Below are 21,058 nucleotides of genomic sequence, written 5' to 3' on the forward strand. Positions count from 1 at the left end.
ATCCAAATAGAGCCAGAGTCTATGCACATTACTCCTGAGGATGATCAGCCAAAGGATGCAAGTATCGAACGCCTAAGTGACACTGCTTGTATTCCCCAAGCTGGTCAGACTCCTTCTCTCTTACACTCTGAGTCTGCACAGGCTGCCAATGTCTTTTCTAGATCACAAGAAGAGATATAGGCCTCAATTATTCTCCCCAATGATACCTTGGTGACACAACACACCTTGGCTGAGGGGCAATCTGATTCACAACACATTACATTTACAGAATCTGTGTCTGCCTCTGTCCTTGAACAGATGGGTTATGTAGGTTACATGACTATTATTAAAGAGGCCATGTTACGTTCTAATTATCAACGTTATTATTTAAATAAACTTTTATCAAAATAAAATTAATTAAAAAATTTATTAACCAATTGCATTTTTTTATTTTTTTCAAATAGATCATCAATTTATCCGCAATATAACATTAGATCTTAATTTTAATCTTAATCTTAATCTTAATCTTAATCTTAATATCTACTATAAGACAGTTGAAACTTATTATCCAATCAAATCGTTCAATTTCATCAAATTGACTTTCACTTATGTCATCATTTAGATTAACTATATATTAAAAATCCTAATAATCATTATCCAAATATATTATTATATTAGTATTTATATTAATCTGTTGAAAAAGTCTCATTAATTTACACTTTTTTGTTTTCTATCAATAATTTACACTTTTTAGCCCTGAATATTTAATTTATATTTATTTTAAGCCATCAACTTGAGAAAAGTTTTTTAAAATTTACAATCATTTAATTAATTTTAAATAATTTCATCATGTGAAATATTGTCTAAAAAAACTATTTCAAATCTAAATCATACGAACTTCATTTAAAATTCATTGTATCTCTCAGTTAAAAAGGTACATAATTTTCTTTTTTTTATAGATTACTTTTGCCTATTAATGTTTAAAATTACAATTCTCACTTAAATAAAGAGTCATAATTGTTATCAAAGAATATAAAAAATAATCCTAATTGTTATCTAATTATAAAATGACAGGTGATTGAAAATAAATTTTTTCGTGTTATAGGTCTGTTATAGGATCACAAGTATGCTTATATTTTAATTCTTAAGTATCTTTCATAATAATATTACATTGGTTTTAAAAAATTCCATAAAAGATAAACTATTATAGTATGTGTCTTGTATAATGACTATGACAAACAATTCCATCAATATGTCTTGTGATTATTGTACAATAACTTGCAAAGTATAACACTTAGAATCAAATATCTTCAAAGCTATAAGCTTTTATGACTTAAATATATAAAATTTTAATATTAATAATATTATAAACCCCGTATACAGTGTTGGATACGAGTCTAAAATCTAGTTGATTTTGCTCCAATGGTAAAAACTAAGACATGTAACAACAATCAGACTTCCTTTTTTTTTTTCTTCTTTTTCATGTTGCACTTGATTATCATTACAATTAAATTAACAACCCACAATTGATCGTTGGTCATCGTCTTTTTATTTAAGGAAAAAAAAAACAAAAACAAAAACCGCTGCCCTGTTCTTGGCTTCGCACCGCACACAGCCTTGCTGTTCTTCGTAATCGAGTCATTCGTTTTGTGTTTTGTGGTTATTGTTTATCACAAACAAGCAGCCCTCTTCGAAGATTCTTCAATTTCTCTCAACCAATGTTGCCAGGTATGATTATAATTTATGAAAAAATAAATACCTAATTAAATCACTCAATTATATTCGATCAGAATATATTGCTTACAATCACTGTATAAATCTGTATATTATGTTTTATGGCTTTTCCTGAATAGACACACTGTTCTTTTCCTAAATCTCTTATTATATATATATGAGATTTAATGAACATTAGATGAGACCATTGATGTGATGCAACTCCTGGATGATTTTGCTTGAGTTCATCCTCTCTTTTGGAGATTCCATGGAGCATGCCAACCCAATTCTTGCCAATAAAATCATGATTTCTTCCAGCCTCTCCCACTTTGTAGCTTCATCCCCATGGCTGACAATTGCACCCTCGATGACAGATGATAGTGTCGGTTCAGTTATCTCCATTAGACGATCAGGAAAAGCCATTGTCACATAGCCATGGAGGTTCAACCCATTCTGGAAAATGTGATCTGTTGGTCTCTTTCCTGTTATCATCTCTAATAACAATATCCCAAAGCTGTAGATATCCCCTTCTTTTGTCATCTCACCTCCAAGACCATACTCTAAAACCACATGACATTTAGTTAGATATTGTACAAGATATATTCTAAAATTTATGTTTAAACTGATTACCTGGAGCTGCATACCCAATAGTCCCTCTCAATCCAACTGTACTGCTTTCGTGTGGTTTTAATGGTAGGAACTTTGCGAGCCCGAAATCACCAATGTGAGCAACCATGTCACTGTCAAGTAAGATATTGCTTGGCTTCAGATCACAATGAATAATGGGCACCTCACACTCTTGGTGGAGGTAGTGCATGGCATGAGCGACATCAATAGCAGTCGTTACTCTTTGGCAAAGGGTCAATCTATTTGGAGGAGCTTTTTCGATATCAACCTCTTGTTCTGAACTTGGATGTAGCCACCTTTCAAGATTCCCATTTGGCATGAACTCATAAATAAGAGCTTTGAAATCATTACCCTGAAAGTCAACGGATGAACAGGAAGTAATGACTTTTACAAGATTACGATGCCTTATGTTTTTCAAAGCCTCACACTCCATCACGAAACTCTTCAAAGCTCCATGGTTTCGAAGCTTTAGAACCTTGATGGCAACCATTCCATCTGCTAGTTCAAGAATACCCTTATAAACTGCACTAAAAGCGCCTGTCCCAATCAAGTTCTGCTGAGAAAATTCATTAGTAGCTCTGAGTATGCTTTCATAAGAAATTCTTGAAAACGGTTGCACATATGAAGCTTCTTCTGCTGGTTGTGCTTGTGCCTTCCTTCTTTTCCAATAAAACAGATTAAACAAAATCATCGCTACAACTAAAATCGAGCAAATTGGAATGATTGTTAGAAGAACACGTGATCGAGAACCTGTCTTTGACCTTGATACTATGGCACATTTGGGCAGGTGAAATTCAGGAAGGCCTCCACAAAGCCTATTATTCCCCTGAATCGAGATCAAACTCACATTCTTGAAAATGCCTCCCAAGGGTACCTCACCATCAAGATTGTTGAACGACAAATCCAATGCAGACAAGTTTAGTTTCTCTAAGAATTTTGGAATTTGTTCAGAAAAGTTGTTATTGGAAAGATCAAGGTAGGTGATACCCCTTAGAAAACTGATTGAGGGAGGTATTGGACCTTGAAAGGAATTGGCACTCAGGTCTAGGTACTCGAGGCTTATGCAACTTGCAATAGCATTTGGTATTGGTCCAACCAAATCATTGTGTGACAGATCAAGTGCCGACAACATTTTGAGTTTTTCTATCTCTTGGGGCAAGGGTCCAACTAAATAGTTGTGAGAAAGACCTAGATAGATCGACAAGGATGGTAGCTGAAAAAGTTCAACGGGTATAGGGCCAGTAAGATTGTTTGTGGAAAGGTCCAACGACAAGAGACGACTATTGTTGCTAAGATTTGGAGGTATATTTCCTCCTAATCTGTTTTCATTCAAAAACAACTCTAGCAATGACTGCAGGTTCCCTATAAAATTTGGAAAGTTCCCGTTGAAGAGGTTATCATACATGTATAAATATTTAAGGTTTTGTAGATTACCAAGTTCACTTGGAACTATCCCTGTGAAGTGATTAGAGGCTATATTTAATCGCTCTAACTTCACAAGATTTCCAATCCCAGAAGGCAAGTTCCCATAAATGAAGTTATAAGCAAGTTTTAGAGTTGTTAGTTGAGATGAGAAATTGCCTATAGAACTAGGAAGAACTCCAGTCAATTTGTTATTAAATACATCTAACATATCTAGTTTGGTACAATTGACCATGGAATCTATGAAGTTCATCTCATCAGGTTCAGAACTCCCTAGACTGTTAGAGCCTAACACAACACTCTGAAGATTTGGCATACGTCTGAAATCTATGTTAAACTTCCCAGTAAAACCATTGTCATTCAACTCAAGTCTAAACAAGTTTGAACAGTTAGAAAATGATAAGGGTATGCTTCCGGTAAATTTGTTACGCCATATATAAATACTCACAAGATTGGGTAGCTGTAAGCCTATATCTTTTGGTAAACTTCCACTGATTAAATTATCTGCCACGCTAAGATCTATTAAAGATGTTAAATTGTATAAGGATGGAGGGATCGTACCATAGAGATGGTTAGCACCAAAATACATTATTTGCAAGTTGTACAGTTAACCTAAAGTGTGTGGAATGCTTCCGCTTAGATTATTGTTGGTGGCTGATAAGGCTGTAAGAGAAGTGAAGTTTCCAAAGAAAGATGGTATCCCTCCTGTAAAACCATTATTATGAATGGCTAACACCGTCAGGTTCACCAGTGTACTAAGCTGTTGTGGAAGCCTGCCAACTAGATTATTGAAACTCAACCAAAGAGCATTTAGCTCTGTACAGTTTGATAAACTGGCTGGAACTTTTCCTTCAAAAGAATTGCTGTCGAGAAATAGTAGCTTCAACCTAAACAAATTTCCTAATTGAAGTGGGATTACACCTTTGAAGGTGTTATTCCGTAGCCTTATCACTCTAAGAAAGCTTAAGTTTCCAATATGAGGGGAGAGTGAACCGGCAAAGCCTTGAGATCCAAGGTCTAACATGGTGACTCTAGGATGCCGATGACCACATGTAACACCTTGCCATTGACAGAAATGGAAGGAGGTGTTCCATGAGTCAAGAACATGTTGGGGGTCATGAATGATGCTCGATTTGATGGCCAGAAGTGCAAGATGATCGGTATGGTTTGTGGCCAGTGAAAGTGTTGGAGACCATAACAGCAATGCCACTACATACAAGAACAGAGAAAGGTATGCCATGAAAAACTTTCTTTCTACTCGTACTTTTCTACTGTTTATGAGATTGAGATTCCTAATAAGGTTATACTAATAAATACCAATGCAATGAATCAACGTTGAAAAATAAGACTTTGCAACACTAATGGGCACTCAAATGAATCATGGACCCACTGCAACGAAATTTCATTCCACTTTATTCCAAGTCTGGTCTTGCCTTGAACTTTTTGAATTATAGCAATATTTGACATAAACTCTGTAAAAGTAGTTATTAAACATATATTGTAGTATACCTCGACCTCTACGTTCCAGACTTTGCCACATATATTAGTTCCAGACTTTGCCACATACATTATTGTTTATAGTTTCTTATAATTGATAAATAAGTTCTCCCATTCAACTCATAGAGGAAACAGATTAAGAGAGACTCAGGTGGTTTTTTTCTTCATTTACAACTATTTTTGTTGAATAACTACTTTGACAAAGTTTATGTCAAAATGTCAAATACGATATTGCATTGCCTCTAGTGGAACAATCACTACAATCTTAGTCTTACCTTTATTATCTAATTCCACATGAATTACACTTGCTTCTTCCACATATATAATTGTATCTTTATTTGCAGGGAAGCTTTTTATAGTCCATTACTTTCGAAAAAAATAAAATAAAAAATAAAGTTATTAATTGCACTGGCTCTTGCTTCCCTATAAAAAAATATTGATCAATTTTTCTTAAACTTAATTAAGCTCAATGTATCCTGGATTATCTCTTTTGAAGAATTACATGGTAACATGACGTTTGACAATATTAGTAATGATTTGAAGTAACTTAACTTTTCAAGTTATTTGACAAGGATATAGGACTAGAGGGTTGAGGTAACGGTAGCTGACTTTGAATGGCGGTGTCCGTAATAGTTGTGTCAAGAAGAAGTTACCTGATACGAGTATTATACGACAAAGTTGATTTTTTTTGTTATTTTATTTACATATAATATAAATTAACTAAGAAAACAATATCACTTCATTCTCTTGATTTTTTTTATTCTGAATTTATTTACATGTATTATACGCCAGGGTTCATTGGGAGAGAGAACGAAAGCTTAGCTAGACATTGTCACCTTCAAATCAATAATGCTTGATGGAGTAAATCTTTGTTGCAATAGAATGATCTATCTGATGATGATGCTGATATATTGCTGTTGTCGCTCCTGTTCGTTGACTCCCTGAGAATATGTCTACTGAAAAATATGTCCCTGCCCAAAAGATATATCCCCCAATTTTTGGAAATAAAATGCAGTGGACTCCTTCCAGCATGGATTATATACATTATTTCAAGATTTTCACCTGTACTTACCCATTGGATGAAGTAAATAGCCTCATTTATAAGACTATTAGCAGCTGGTTCTCCTAGTTTTGCCTTGATCACCTTTGTTGTTTCAAGTAAATTGTTCGTCGAAAAACATTTGAATCTGTTTGCCAGCAAATGAGCTTTAGAAATGTATGGCTATTTCTGAGAGACATTCGCAGTGGCCGACTAAGATCTTTCGCCTTTCGCCGGGCTTGAGAGATTGTTCTGTTTTTATCCTTCATTGGATGTTTGAGGCATTTTTTGTTATTGTTCATGTTTGTCATATTATTATTAACTTCATTAGTGTGCTTTAGAAATGTAAATTAAATAAATAGTGTTTAAAGTAGTGTTTACATATCGATTCGTGGTTAATGACGATAAATCCAAAGGCTTGTTCTCAGAGATATTCACAGTGGCTGCGTAAGATCTTTCGCCTTTCGCCAGGCTTGAAAGGTTATGCTGTTTTTTCCTTCCTTCGATGTCTGAAACCATGTCATTATTAACCAAGTGATTCTGATTGCTAACGAAACAGAGTTTTTCAGTGGTTTGTACAAACCTGTGTTTGGTTATGTCTAATAAATTCAAGGGGTTGTCCAAATTAGTATTATTGATGTCGTAAATGTACCTCTTTTAGGATCTTGAATTTTGTTTTAGCGTTTTTTTTCTACAAACCATTGATTAAAATGGGCTGTAAATGATCCGAAGTTCTATTGATAACTGAAAATTTGATTATGTTTATTCAATGCCAAATTGGTCTTGGATTGCATTAGGTTCGTCGTGGTCATCGAAGCTGGGACTTGGTCTTTTGATTGGAATTACAAGGTTGTTGAAACAAAACCCAAACAGTGAACTATTGTATATCAGTAATATTACAATCCAATTTAAATTACATGACCGAGCTTATGTTAATTATATAAAGTTTTTATACTTTATAATAGTGAGAATTGATAAGCTTTTAGTTTTTACCAAACCTATGACTAAAAGCCATTTTGACCATTTCCTAGCAAAACTTGCATGCTCACAGTTTTTGACTCAAACACATTCCAACTTTTCCTCTTCGTCTAAAAAACATTTTACTAACTTGAAAATGTACTTCTCAGAATTTCAACATTTTAAAGGTTTTGGGTCTTTACCTGATTTGATAACTCTTATCTCAAAACGAGACAAATTGGTCACTTTGACCAAGTTACACGACTTAACATTTTCGACACTTTCAATATTCTTTCCAACATTTTCAACCAACCAAATTAACTAACCAAAGCTCTTTTCCCTTAATCAAGTTTAGCCACATTTGGGTCGATTTCACCACTTAACTAAACAAAACGGGTCAACATTATCCATTTTGATTTGAAACAACTTCAAGCTTTTATTCATGTTTTGAGCATATAAACAGAAAGAAATCACCAGTATAGTATTGGTTGTACAGTAGTATCACATAAAAGACACTTTAAAAACATTGACGAACACAAAAAGATATATGAAGAGGCTTGAATTCTCGTCCTAAGGATGAGATACGCGTTGCTATGAGATATATCGCTGGCCAACTGCACCAGCACCCCTTGGTGTTTAATCTCGCTATCATATTTTAGACAACTTCAAAAGAGACCATTGATGTGATGCAACTCTTGGATGATTTGGCTTGTGTTCATTCTATCTTTGGGAGATTCGAAGGAGCAAGCCAACCCAGTTCTTGTCAATAAAATCATGCTTTTTTCCAACATCTTCCACTTTCTAGCTTCATCCTTGTGCTTGACATTTGCACCCTCAATGACACACAGTAATGACGGTTCAATTATCTCCATTAGACGATCAGGCAAAGCCATCATCACATAGCCATGGAGGTTCAGTCCTTGTTGGAAAATGCAGTCTGTTGGTCTCTTTCCTGTTATTATCTCTAATAAAAGTATCCCAAAGCTGTAAATATCCCCTTCTTTTGTCATCTCATTTCCAAGGCCGTACTCTAAATCCACAAGACGTTTAGTTACCAATTGTACAAAACTACTAATTATTATATAATATATCCCAAAATTCTTTGAAAAATCTGTTTAACTGTTACCTGGAGGTGCATACCCAATAGTCCCTCTTAATCCAGCTGAACTACTTTCGTGAGGATTTAATGGCAGAAACTTTGCCAGCCCGAAATCACCAATATGAGCAACCATGTCATTGTCAAGTAATATATTGCTTGGCTTCATATCACAGTGAATTATGGGTACCTCACACTCTTGGTGGAGGTAATGCATGGCATGAGCTACTTCTGTTGCAATCGTTACTATTTGGCGAAGGGTCAATCTTTGTGGATGAGGAGCTTCTTCGATATTAAAATCTTGTTCGGAATTTGGATGTAGCCATCTTTCAAGATTCCCATTTGGCATGAACTCGTAAATAAGAGCTTTGAAATCATTACCCTGAAAGTCGACGGACGAACATGAAGTAACAAGTTTCACAAGGTTACGATGCCTTATGTTTTTCAAAGCCTCACACTCCATCACAAAACTCTTCAAAGCTCCTTGATTTCCAAGCTTTAGAACCTTGATAGCAACCATTCCATCACCTGGTTCAAGAATACCCTTATAAACAGCACTAAAAGCCCCCGTCCCAATCAAGCTTTGTTGAGAGAACTCATTGGTGGCTCTGAGTATGCTTCCATAAGAAACTCGTGAAAACGGTTGCACATACGAAGCTTCTGCTGGTTGTACTTGTGGGTTCCTTCTTTTCCAATAATATAGATAAGACAAAACCATTGCTACAACAAAAAGCGAGCAAATTGGAATGACAATTAGAATAACACGTGATGTTCTAGAACCTATCTTTGACCCTGATACTATGACACATTTGGGGAGGCGAAGTTCAGGAAGGCCTCCACACAGCCCATTGTTCCCCTGAATCGAGATCAAACTCACATTCTTAAAAATACCTTCTAATGGTACCTCACCATCAAGATTGTTGAATGACAAATCTAATGAAGACAAGTTTAGTTGCTCTAAGAATTTTGGAATTCGTCCAGAGAAGTTATTACCGGAAAGATTAAGGTCCATGATACCTCTTAAAGCACTCATTGAGGTAGGTATCGGACCATGAAAGGAATTGGCACCCAAATTTAGGTACTCAAGGCTTGTACTGCTTGAGATGGCATTTGGTATTTCTCCAACAAGATCATTGTGTGACAAATCAAGTTTGGTCAAACTTTTGAGTTTTTCTATCTCATGGGGAAGGGGTCCAAGTAAATAGTTGTGAGAAAGATTTAGAGTGATCGACAGGGATGATAGCTGAAAAATTTCAACGGGTATTGGGCCAGTAAGATTGTTTATGGAAAGGTCCAACGCCAACAAGCCCCTGCAGTTGCCAAGATTGGGAGGTATATGTCCTTGTAATCTGTTTTCATCCAAACCCAACTCTAGCAATGACTCCAGGTTTCCTATAGATTTTGGTAAGTTCCCGGTAAAGTAGTTGTCCTCCATGTATAAATATCTAAGGTTTTGTAGATTACCGAGTTCACTTGGAACTATCCCTGTTAACTGATTAGAGCCTATATCTACTAATTCTAACTTCACTAGATTCCCAATCCCAAAAGGCAAGGTCCCATAAATGAAGTTATTATAAAATGATATAATTATTAGTTGAGATGAGAGGTTGCCTATAGAACTAGGAAGAACTCCAGTAAATAGGTTGAATGAAAAATATAACCTTTCTAGTTTGCTGCAATTGAACATGGAATCAATGAAGTTCATCTCATCAGGTTCCGAATTCCCTAGACTGTTCATAAATAACCCAACAAACCAAAGATTTGGCAATTGTCTGAAATCTATGTTAACCTTCCCAGTAAAACCATTGTCTCCCAAGTTAAGGAGTAACAAGTTTGAACAATTAGAAAATGAGAATGGTATGCTTCCGATAAATTTGTTACCCCATATATAAAATTCCTCAAGATTGGGTAGCTGTAAGCCCATATCTTGCGGTAAACTTCCACTGATTGAATTATTTTCTACACTAAGAACTCTTAAAGATGTTAAATTGCTTAAGGATGGAGGGATCGTACCATAGAGATGGTTAAAACCAATATAAATTTCTTGCAAGTTGTACAATTGACCTAAAGTGTGAGGAATGCTTCCGCCTAGATAATTGTTAGAGGCCGATAAGCCTTTAAGGGAAGTGAAGTTTCCAAAGAAAGATGGTAACCCTCCTGTAAATCCATTAGAATTAATGAATAACACCATCAGGTTGACCAGTGCACTAAGCTGCTGTGGAAACTTCCCAACTAGATGATTGTAACCCAACACAAGAGTGTCTAGCCTAGTACAGTTTGATAAACTGGCTGGAACTTCTCCTTCAAAAGAATTGTTGTCGAGAAATAGTCGCTCTAACCTAAACAAATTTCCTAATTGAGGTGGGATTACACCTTTGAAGGTGTTATTCCGTAGATTTATCACTTTGAGAAAACTTAAGTTTCCGATCTGAGGGGACAAGGAACCAGCAAAACCTCGAGATCCAAGGTCTAATCTGGTAACTCTACGATGCGGATGACCACATGTAACACCTTGCCAATGACAGAAATGGAAAGAGGTATTCCATGAGTCAAGAACATTTTGGGGATCATGAATGATGCTCGACTTGATGGCCAGAAGTGCAAGATCATCGGTATGGTTTGTGGCAAGTGAAACGGTTGCAAGTGTTGGAGACCATAACAGCAATGTCGCTGCCATAAAAAACTTTGAGATTATTCTTAAGGTTTTACTAAACACCATTGCTATGATACAACGGTGAAGAATAAGTCTTTGCAACACGGAATGGGTCTGAATTGAAACATTGACCCAGGAAATTCGAAATTTCGTTTGGCGACTTCTTACCAAGACTTTGTCTTGCTTTGAAATTTTTTAGATTATAGTGGGTGATGCTTACCCCTAAGTTATAATAATTGGTAATTAAAAAACAAAAATAGTGGATGATGCTAACCCCTAGATTATAATAATTGGTAATGAATAAACTAAGTAAATTTATGCATCTTTTTGAAAAGTTAGTCCATTATATTATTAGATTAATCATTGGTGCACTAATGCATTTTTCTAATATACACGGTTACACCAAAACTCAAAGAACAAACCTGCAAATTCGATATTTTTTTGTAAAATGTCATTATTTCCTCATGTTAACATTTGAGATCCAATTACCTCAAAGAAACTTGCTCCTGTATAGAAAGTTAACACTATATCTTAGTATATAATCATGTTAACTACACAAATATAGTCTGTTAGTCACACCAAAATGGCATGGTAACCACATGAAAAACAGCCTACACAACTACACTTACCTAACATGTCACAAGATAGTTTTAGATAAGCAACCCATCGCCTAAACATCCTCAAGATAGCAGCCTCGAGCATCCCCAAAACTGCAGCAAAACCGGCAATTCATAGCAGCAACTTGTTCATTAATTTTATAAAAGCAACATAAAAAGTTAATCGCAGCACCTTGTTCATTAATTGTACAAAAAAAACATAAAGATAACGCCAAACCACATTATGTACAAACCAAAATTAGAAAGTGATGGAAACGTTTAAAGAAAGTCCCTTAAAAAAAGAAAATAATTTATAGTTGAAACGGGCTGGGTGTGAACGAAACATGTTTTGTCCAAATTATTGTATTTAATTATAATGTGCTGAATTTGATTCCCAAAAATACATTATTAAATAATAATCTTGGATTATTTTGAATAAAACCATTTAGGAGCATGTAACAAAAATACATCTTTGATGACTAAAACGCGCTTGATCAGTTTCCTTCTTTGTTTTTGTTTTGTTTATATCACCTGTCTGACCCATAGAGATAAAATTAACCGAAAGTCCAAAAGTATGAACTAAAGTGTTTGACATCTTTGAAATCAATGGTCACTGCAATACATATGATCATGAGTATCCAGTTGATCAAAGATATGTCGAACTGGTCACCATGAATTTTGTCAGGGGTATGCACAGCTTTTACTCTAAGGAAACAACCGAGTGATTGACTTTGGTTGCTAAGCGAGAATGTTCCACTTATGATTGCTTGACTTCCCAAAATGGAAGCAACAAACTTTCTGATACATTTTTGAAGGTTTGTAATTGTGAAATACTTGGTACCGAGACCTAATAGCCGATTTGATGATTTTTTGATAAGTACACATGACCCGTGTAACCAAGTATGAGTGCGGGATAAACCCCAAACGTGAGCGTAATCTATATATGGGAGGCAAATGGAAATATAAAAAATCTCATAAATTTCAAACACCTAGGTATTACTCATACAACAAAGTTATCTTCCATCTATATATGAATTGCGGTGTAAGAGAAGTGCCCAAGGTCGGCAAATATTGCTTCTGAACCTGCAAGTGTAGTTGATCAATCACCATACCATTGACTTTTTAGGTCAAACATATTCTTTCATTAATTCATGATACAATGTTAATGTTGTTACCCATCAAGATTAAGTTGAAAAATAAACTTCTCAGACTGTCAACATTTTAAAGGTTTGGGTCTTGACCTGTTTTGGATGACTCTATCTCAAAAACAGGACAGATTGGCCCATTTATTTCCAACGTTATAAAACCAAATTGACTCACCAAAGCTCTTTTCCCTTGACCTTGATTAAGTAAACCTACATTTGGGTCGATTTCACCTCTTAACCACACAAACGGGTCATCATTATCCCTTTTGACTAGAAACAAATTTAAGCTTTTATGTCCAACCTAACTTGACCCAAAGGGCAAATTTTTGTTGGGCCGACTTCTAATTACCCGAACCCGAGCAAATGGGTCAGGTTGTTGTGCATATCTCAAGCCCATGAGTCTGTTAGTTACACCAAAATGGCTTGCTAACCACCTGAAAAACAGCCTAAACAACTACACTTACCTAACATGTCACAAGATAGTTTTAGATAAGCAACCCATCGCCTAAATATTCTCAAAATAGCAGCCTCAAGCATCCCCAAAACTGCAGCAAAACCGGCAGTTAATATCAGCAACTTGTTCATTAACTTTATAAAAACAACATAAAAAGTTGACCAGCAATTTGTTCATTAATTGTATAAAAAAAAACATAAAAATAACGCCAAACCACATCATGTACAAACCAAAATCAGAAAGAGATGGAAACGTTCTAAAAAAGTTACTAAAAAAAAGAAAATATTTTATAGTTGAAACGGGTTGGCTGTGAACGAAACACCTTTTGTCCAAATTATTGTACTATTTAATTATAATGTGCTGAATAGAAAGGAAAGGAAAGGAACTGCTCAGTGCCGCCTTCCACGGGTTTTGAGCCCCAATACCTCGACGGTGTATGGGGCAAACCTTACCTCTACCTAAGTAGAGAGGCTGCTTCCATGTTCTACCTAAATGGTAGAAAATACCCTCCAACATTTGCATATGGGATGAGGATTGAACCCATGACCTCTGTCTCCAGAGGCAAGGGTGTTAACCACTGATCTAGGATTATAATGTGCTGAATGTGATTCCTAAATATACATTATTGAATAATAATCTAGGATTATTATGAATTAAACCATTTAGGAGCATGTAACAAAAATACATCTTGGATGACTACAATGCACCTGATCAAATTCCTTCTTTGCGTTTGTTTTGTTTATATCACCTGTCTGACCCATAGAGATAACAATAAGCAAAAATCCAAAATTATGAACTAACACCTCTAGATTACGGTTGTTGGCAGGTACCTGATGCATTCCCCAAGTGTTTGACATCTCAGAAGTCAATGGTGACTGCAATACATATGATCATGAGTATCCATTTCAAACTGTGAGAATTGTGAAATACTTGGTACTGAGTCAAATGTCTGATATTAGATGGATTCAAGTCAACTGTCTCACTGATACATTTTTGAAGGTGTGTAATTATGAAATATTTACTGAGACGTAATAGCCGATTAAATGAGCATTCAGGTGATTTTTTGATAAGTACATTGCTTAATATATGTAACCATGTATGAGTTCCGGATAAACCGGAAACGTGAACATAATCTATGGGAGCCAAATGGAAATATAAAAAATCTCATAAATTTCAAACACCTAGGTATTAATCGTACAAAAAAGTTACCTTCTATCAATATGCACCTGAATTGCAGTGTAAGAGAAGTGCCCAAGGCGGCAAACATTGTTTCTGAACCTGCAAGTGTGGTTGATCAATCGCTATACCATTGACTTTTTTGGTCAAACATATTCCTACATTAATTCATGATTGAATGTTAATGTTCTTTCCAACGTTTTCAACCAACTTAATTAACTCACCAAAGCTCTTTTCCCTTGACCTAGATCAAGTTTAGCCACATTTGGGTCGATTTTAACTACACAAATGGGTCAACATTATCCGTTTTGATTTGAAACAACTTTAAGCTTTTATTTCTACCCAACTTGACCCAAAAATACAGATTTCCATATCTAACGACTACTTATTTACACAATTTATCCAACAACTTTTTACCATAAGGCAACTAGCAATATGTTCTATACAACAACTTACAAAGAAAAATTGTTTTTATATTATAACAATTATCTTAAAATTTCTGGATGTTATATAGAAATCTCGCCATGGAGGTCAAGGCTAATGTGGCCTCAGCTCATCCATCTGCAGAGGTGCTGGTTGGTGGCTAGTTTGTTAATGGTCTTTCTATCTTCGTTGTTTTAAAATCGCTATTCGTTTGCATAGTTATTGCAAACATAATTTATAATATTAAAGTTTCATCACCCTTTATATATATTGTTTCAAGAACCATAAATTGGTTAGCTCTCTCATAACCATCGGCTACAACCTCCGGAAAACATCATAAATGTCTTTTGTTAATCATAATTAAAGCATTCATTTACATTTCCGCAAACCTGCTTTAAATTCTTATAAGTTGAAAATTTGTTAGCCCTCTCATAACCACCACAGCCAACCTCCGTGGCTGTGTCCATAGTCGTAACAAAAATCGAAAATCAGTGAAATCATCGATACTTTCGTGGGTATCATGATGTTAGTGTATGATTGGAAAAGTTTATTCATATGGATTTGAGCATTTAAAATGAAAGAAAGCGCCAATATTGGTTGTATAATTACAGTAGTATTAAATGAAAGACACTTTAAAAACATCAAGAAACATATTAAGATGTACGGAGAGACTCGAATTCTTGACCTCAGGATGAGATATACGCGCTACCCAACTGCACCAGCATCCCTTTGTGTTTAATCTCACTATCACATTTTAGACAACTTCAGAAGAGACCATTGATATGATGCAACTCCTGGATGATTTTGCTCAAGTTCATCCTCTCTTTGGTAGATTCCATGGAGCATTTCAACCCAATTTTTGCTAATAAACTCAAGCTTTCTTCCAACCTCTCTCGCTTTCTAGCTTCATCCTCATGGCTAACATTTGCACCCTCAATGACAGACAATAGTGCCGGTTCAATTATCTCTATTAGACGGTCAGGCAAAGCCATTGTCACATAGCCATGGAGGTTCAATCCATTTTGAAAAATGCGGTCTGTTGGTCTCTTTTCTGTTATCATCTCTAATAACAATATCCCAAAGCTGTAAATATCCCCTTCTTTTGTCATCTCACCTCCAAGACCATATTCTAAAACCACATGCGACATTCAGTTAGCAATTGTACATAATATTACATAATATATTCGAAATTACCTTGAAAATTGTGTTTAACTAATTACCTGGAGGTGCATACCCGATAGTCCCTCGTAATCCAACTGAACTACTTTCCTGTGGTTTTAATGGCAGAAACTTTGCCAGCCCGAAATCACCAATGTGAGCAACCATGTCACTGTCAAGTAAGATATTGCTTGGCTTTAGATCACAGTGAATAATGGGCACCTCAGACCCTTGGTGGAGGTAGTGCATGGCATGAGCTACATCTGATGCAATCGTTACTTTTTGGCGAAGGGTCAATCTATGTGGAGGAGCTTCTTGGATATCAACGTGTTGTTGTGAACTTGGATGTAGCCACCATTCAAGATTCCCATTTGGCATTAACTCGTAGATAATAGCTTTGAAATCGTTACCCGGAAAATCAACGGATGAACAGGAAGTAATGACTTTCACAAGATTACGATGCCTTATATTTTTTAAAGCTTCACACTCCATCACAAAACTCTTCAACGCTCCCTGATTTTCAAGCTTTAGAACCTTGACGGCAACCATTCCATCAGCCGGTTCAAGAATACCCTTATAAACAGCACTAAAAGCCCCTGTCCCAATCAAGTTTTGTTCACAGAACCCATTGGTAGCTCTAACTATGCTTCCATAAGAAACTCTTGAAAACGGTTGCACGCATGATGCGTCTTCTGCTGGTTGTGCTTGTCCCTTCCTTCTTTTCCAACAAATTAAATAGAACAAAACCATTCCTAGAACTAAAAGCGAGCAAATTGGAATGACAATTAGAATAACGCGTGATGTTCTAAAACCTGTCTTTGACCTTGATACTGTGGCACATTTGGGAAGGCGAAGTTGAGGAAGGCCTCCACATAGCCTATTATTGCCCTGAATTGAGATAGAAGCATTTTTGAAAATACCTTCCAACGGTACCTCACCAACAAGATTGTTGAAAGACAAATCCAATGAAGACAAGTTTAGTTGCTCTAAGAATTTTGGAATTTTTCCAGAGAAATTGTTGCTAGAAAGATTAAGATAGATGATACCTCTTAGAACACTCATTGAGGAAGGTATCGGACCTTCAAAGGAATTGGCACCTAGATTTAGGTACACAAGACTTGTGCAACTTTCGATTGCATTTGGTATTGTTCCAACTAGATCATTGTATGACAACTCAAGTTGCGTCAAACTTTTAAATTTTTCTATCTCTTGGGGAAGGGGTTCCACTAAATAGTTGTGAGAAAGATCTAGATACCTCGACAGGGATGATAGCTTAAAATTTTCAATGGGTATTGGGCCATTAAGATTGTTTATGGAAAGGTCCAACAACAACAAACCGGTGCAGTTGCCAAGATTGGGAGGTATATGTCATTCTAATCTGTTTTTTGCCAAACTCAACTCTAGCAATAATGACAGGTTCCCTATAGATTTTGGTAAGTTCCCGGTGAAGAAGTTGTCATCCATGAAAAAAGATTTAAGGTTTCGTAGATTACCAAGTTCACTTGGAAAAATCCCTGTTAATTGATTAGTGCCTAAATATAATCGGTCTAACATCACAAGATTCCCAATCCCCGAAGGCAGGGTCCCATAAATTAAATTATATTCAAATGATAGAATTGTTAGTTGAGATGAGAGATTTCTTATAGAACTAGGAAGAACTCCAGTCAAGTGGTTCCCACCAAGAGATAACAGTTCTAGTTGGCTACAATTGACCATTGAGTTAATGAAGTTCATCTCATCAGATTCAGAACTCCCTAGACTGTTATTACCTAACAAAACAGTCTTGAGATTTGGCATATGTCTGAAATCTATGTTAACCTTCCTAGTAAAACTATTTGAATCTAACTCAAGTTTATACAAGTTTGAACAATTAAAAAAAGTGAAGGGTATGCTTCCGTTAAATTTGTTACCCCATATATGAAAATCCTCAAGATTGGGTAGCTTCAAGCCTATATCATTTGGTAAGCTTCCACTGATTGAATTATCGGCTACGCTAAGAACTTTTAAAGATGTTAAATTGTATAAGGATCGAGGAATCGTACCATGTAGAAGGTCAGATTCAAAACCAATTTCTTGCAAGTTGTACAGCTGACCCAAAGTGTTTGGAATGATTCCGCCTAGATAATTCTCGGTGGCATATATTTGTTTAAGAGAAGTAAAGTTTCCAAACAAAAATGGTAACCCTCCAGTAAAACCATTAGAAGTAAGTTCACCAGTGCACTAAGCTGTTGTGGAAGCTTCCCAACTAGATTATTGTAACCCAACTTAAGAATGTTTAGCCGTGTACAATTTGATAAACTGGCTGGAACTTCTCCTTCAAAAGAATTAATGCCGAGATAAAGTTCCTGCAACCTAAACAAATTTCCTAATTGAGGTGGGATTACACCTTTCAAGGTGTTATTCGTTAGATGTATCGATCTCATGAAACTTAAGTTTCCAATATGAGGGGACACGGAACCAACAAAGCCTTGATTTTGAAGGTCTAATCGGGTGACTCTAGGATGGCGACGACCACATGTAACACCTTGCCATTGACAGAAATGGGAGGAGGTGTTCCATGAGTCAAGAACATGTTGGGGGTCATGAATGATGCTCAACTTGATGGCCACAAGGGCAACATAATCGGTATCGTTTGTGGCTAGTGAAAGTGTTGGAGACCATAGGAGCATTAATGCCGTTACATGCAAGAAAAAAGAAAGGTATTCCATGAAAAACTTTCTTTCTGCTTGTTGACACATTTGTTTTTGGGATTTCCGATTATTAATAAGATTATACTAATAAATACCATTGTTGCTATATATGAAGCAGCACTGATGGGGACGGAACCAAAACATGGACCCATTGAGACGAAATTTCGACTCGACGACTTGATTTTGCTTAATTTGTACGTTGTCAGCTTGTCATTAAATGAAGTTTGTTTCCTTTCTCGCACGAACATGGACTGCCTATACCATATATAACAATCACCTCATCCTTTATCTCTTGATCGTAGCTTCTTGATTACCAAGTCTTGGTCTACTTAGCTTGCTTTTCTTTACTATACAATCGTAGCCTCACCTTCATTATCTTCCACTATATCCTATCCTCAACATTGAACCCTCTACTTTGCCTCTTATCACTAAAATAAAATGAAATAAAATAAAAAGAGAAAAAAAAAACATTATATAACTAAAAACTAATTAATCATCATCGTCGCTAACATAGGTGTACTCGTATGTGTAAATCATCACAATTATATCTATTGCTTAATTAATTATATACGAGTATATGTTTGTGTGAATATGGCCAGACCATATTACAGAAGGAAGATCCCATTGGATCATAAGGATTTCTGGGATACCATAACAAAACTCAAGAATAACTTGTTGCTATGATTTCATATGTTTAAACATCTACAACAGAAATTTCGGTTTTTCTATTCAGTTCATTTTAAAGTTAGGAAAAAAGAAGAAGTTAATGTTGTTAATTTCTAAGTAAAGCGAAACAAAATTGTACGGTGAGGAGGGTACTATATTTGTTACTGTATTTAAAACGAAATTTTGATTGTTTTAAATGTACAAGTCAAATGTATTCTTTGACATTTTCTATATAAATGAAAATTCTGAGTACAATGAATGAAAATATATATTTTATGCCACTACAATAGAAAGTTCACGACCACTTTTTTGTAGTATTATTTAAGGACAAGAATGCCGCCGGTAAGTATCGTTTTTTCTTATTGCTGATTAAAAAAAATCAACACTGATTTAAGTATAGAACAAAACTAGTTATTATGTCCGCACGTTGTTGCGGGACATGCTTTACACATGACAAAGTTCTAGATACAAACAATATATATAACACTATTAGTGTAATACAAATATATTTATGCCAAATTTTCGAACCTAAATTTATAAAAAAAAAAAAAAGAAATAATAATTGTTAATAAAAACAAAATATATACGAACAATAAGAATAATAATTTATAAAAAATAACACAAAATAATAACTATATTAATGCAAATAATGACACTCCAACGACGATAATATTATATAGTGTCCTAGTTTAGTCGTTGCATCATCATAAAAAGTAACGATGTTGGAAATTATTATATATTAAAAACATTATATATAACGCAACATGATGAAAATCATCAAACTAAATGTTTAAAAGTAAAACCGTAAATGTGTCAAAGTTGTCTGATAGAAACATAAAAACCCAAAAGTTTGGTGTCAAACAATTGACAGCGAAAATTTGATAGGATGCAAAAGTTAAAAAAAAAAAAAAGGAACTATAGGGGTAAATATAAAAAAGAGTCAAAATTCATGTTAATGCTTTAAAGATAAAAGTTTAGAATGTAAAGTGAAAATTGTTATAAAAAGTAGGTGTTGTACTTTAAGCTTTAAAAGTTGTATTATGCATATTGCATTTTAGTATATATAAGGGTAAATTACATTTTTCGTCCCTGAATTTGACAGCTTTTGCATTTTTCATCCCTAATGTTTTTTTTATTATAATTTTAATCTTAAAGTTGCCAGAATTTTTCAATTGACGTCATTTGGCCAAACGGTGTTAAGTTTCATCCGTGAAGTTCCACACGTGCAAAACACGTGAGGGTCTAAAAGTGAAAAATGTGAAATGTTCAGGGACGAAAACTGAAATTTACTTTATCAATCGTCATCATCTTCATCTTCTCCGGCTGAGTGGCCGGAAAATTCGCCGGAAAACTTAAAATGTCGATATCTTACTCGTTTCTTCGTATTAGACCACGAAACCACCACCAAACTTCTCAAAATCAATTTCCGCATTAATTATAACCAAAAGATTTCAGAATCAACATTTGCCGGAAAACTCAAAATGTATATCACCACACGTAATTGCTGAAAAAGGTAAATATGTAATGCATTTTCGTCAAGATTTAACCAGGTAACAAGATACTCCATAAGACACAACTAAAAAGTAATGATCAACCACATTCACCTTCTTGCTATATGTTCGTTCCTTTGAACATAAAGCTAGGTAGGCACGATGAAATCTTATAGTATGTCTTACCAAGCTGAAAGTTTAAACAAAACTAATAGTGACATAACAGCAATTAGTAAACAACATTGGTAGAAGTTGCAAAGTGACCATCTTAAATTAC

At 35.2% G+C, this 21,058-nt stretch overlaps 4 protein-coding genes, 2 long non-coding RNA genes and 1 other non-coding gene across 7 annotated transcripts; 2 read left to right on the forward strand and 5 right to left on the reverse strand.

Moving 5' to 3' along the window:
- Window positions 1-1,739: 1,739 nt before the first annotated feature.
- Window positions 1,740-9,975, reverse strand: LOC122604578 (putative receptor-like protein kinase At3g47110). The gene is made up of 5 exons (XM_043777460.1): window positions 8,361-9,975; window positions 7,902-8,264; window positions 4,354-4,950; window positions 2,323-4,245; window positions 1,740-2,252 (listed from the first exon to the last, which is right to left on the reverse strand). Exons 1-5 carry the CDS (start codon window positions 9,763-9,765, stop codon window positions 1,888-1,890), a joined length of 4,653 nt encoding a protein of 1,550 aa, XP_043633395.1. The 5' UTR covers window positions 9,766-9,975; the 3' UTR covers window positions 1,740-1,887.
- LOC122603293 lies at window positions 4,208-6,663 on the forward strand. Its single transcript, XR_006324441.1, has 2 exons — window positions 4,208-4,972; window positions 6,031-6,663. It is a non-coding gene; the product is annotated as an uncharacterized LOC122603293 (long non-coding RNA).
- Window positions 6,671-6,794, forward strand: LOC122606358. Its single transcript, XR_006324872.1, has one exon. It is a non-coding gene; the product is annotated as a small nucleolar RNA SNORD14 (small nucleolar RNA).
- Window positions 9,976-10,039: 64 nt separating the features above from the next.
- On the reverse strand, window positions 10,040-11,049 carry LOC122604579 (probable LRR receptor-like serine/threonine-protein kinase At3g47570). Its single transcript, XM_043777461.1, has 2 exons — window positions 10,120-11,049; window positions 10,040-10,060 (listed from the first exon to the last, which is right to left on the reverse strand). Exons 1-2 carry the CDS (start codon window positions 11,047-11,049, stop codon window positions 10,040-10,042), a joined length of 951 nt encoding a protein of 316 aa, XP_043633396.1.
- Window positions 11,050-12,318: 1,269 nt separating this feature from the next.
- Window positions 12,319-14,587, reverse strand: LOC122603294. Its single transcript, XR_006324442.1, has 4 exons — window positions 14,388-14,587; window positions 13,886-14,053; window positions 13,189-13,269; window positions 12,319-12,662 (listed from the first exon to the last, which is right to left on the reverse strand). It is a non-coding gene; the product is annotated as an uncharacterized LOC122603294 (long non-coding RNA).
- Window positions 14,588-15,311: 724 nt separating this feature from the next.
- LOC122603292 (receptor kinase-like protein Xa21) lies at window positions 15,312-17,678 on the reverse strand. The gene is made up of 2 exons (XM_043775962.1): window positions 15,998-17,678; window positions 15,312-15,906 (listed from the first exon to the last, which is right to left on the reverse strand). The coding sequence occupies exons 1-2, from the start codon at window positions 16,995-16,997 to the stop codon at window positions 15,542-15,544; spliced, it is 1,365 nt and encodes a 454-aa protein (XP_043631897.1). The 5' UTR covers window positions 16,998-17,678; the 3' UTR covers window positions 15,312-15,541.
- On the reverse strand, window positions 17,304-18,673 carry LOC122604580 (putative receptor-like protein kinase At3g47110). Its single transcript, XM_043777463.1, has 2 exons — window positions 18,223-18,673; window positions 17,304-18,118 (listed from the first exon to the last, which is right to left on the reverse strand). The coding sequence occupies exons 1-2, from the start codon at window positions 18,671-18,673 to the stop codon at window positions 17,304-17,306; spliced, it is 1,266 nt and encodes a 421-aa protein (XP_043633398.1).
- Window positions 18,674-21,058: the final 2,385 nt, after the last annotated feature.

Source organism: Erigeron canadensis, chromosome 6, assembly GCF_010389155.1.
Source record: "Erigeron canadensis isolate Cc75 chromosome 6, C_canadensis_v1, whole genome shotgun sequence".
NCBI classification, from domain to species: domain Eukaryota; kingdom Viridiplantae; phylum Streptophyta; class Magnoliopsida; order Asterales; family Asteraceae; genus Erigeron; species Erigeron canadensis.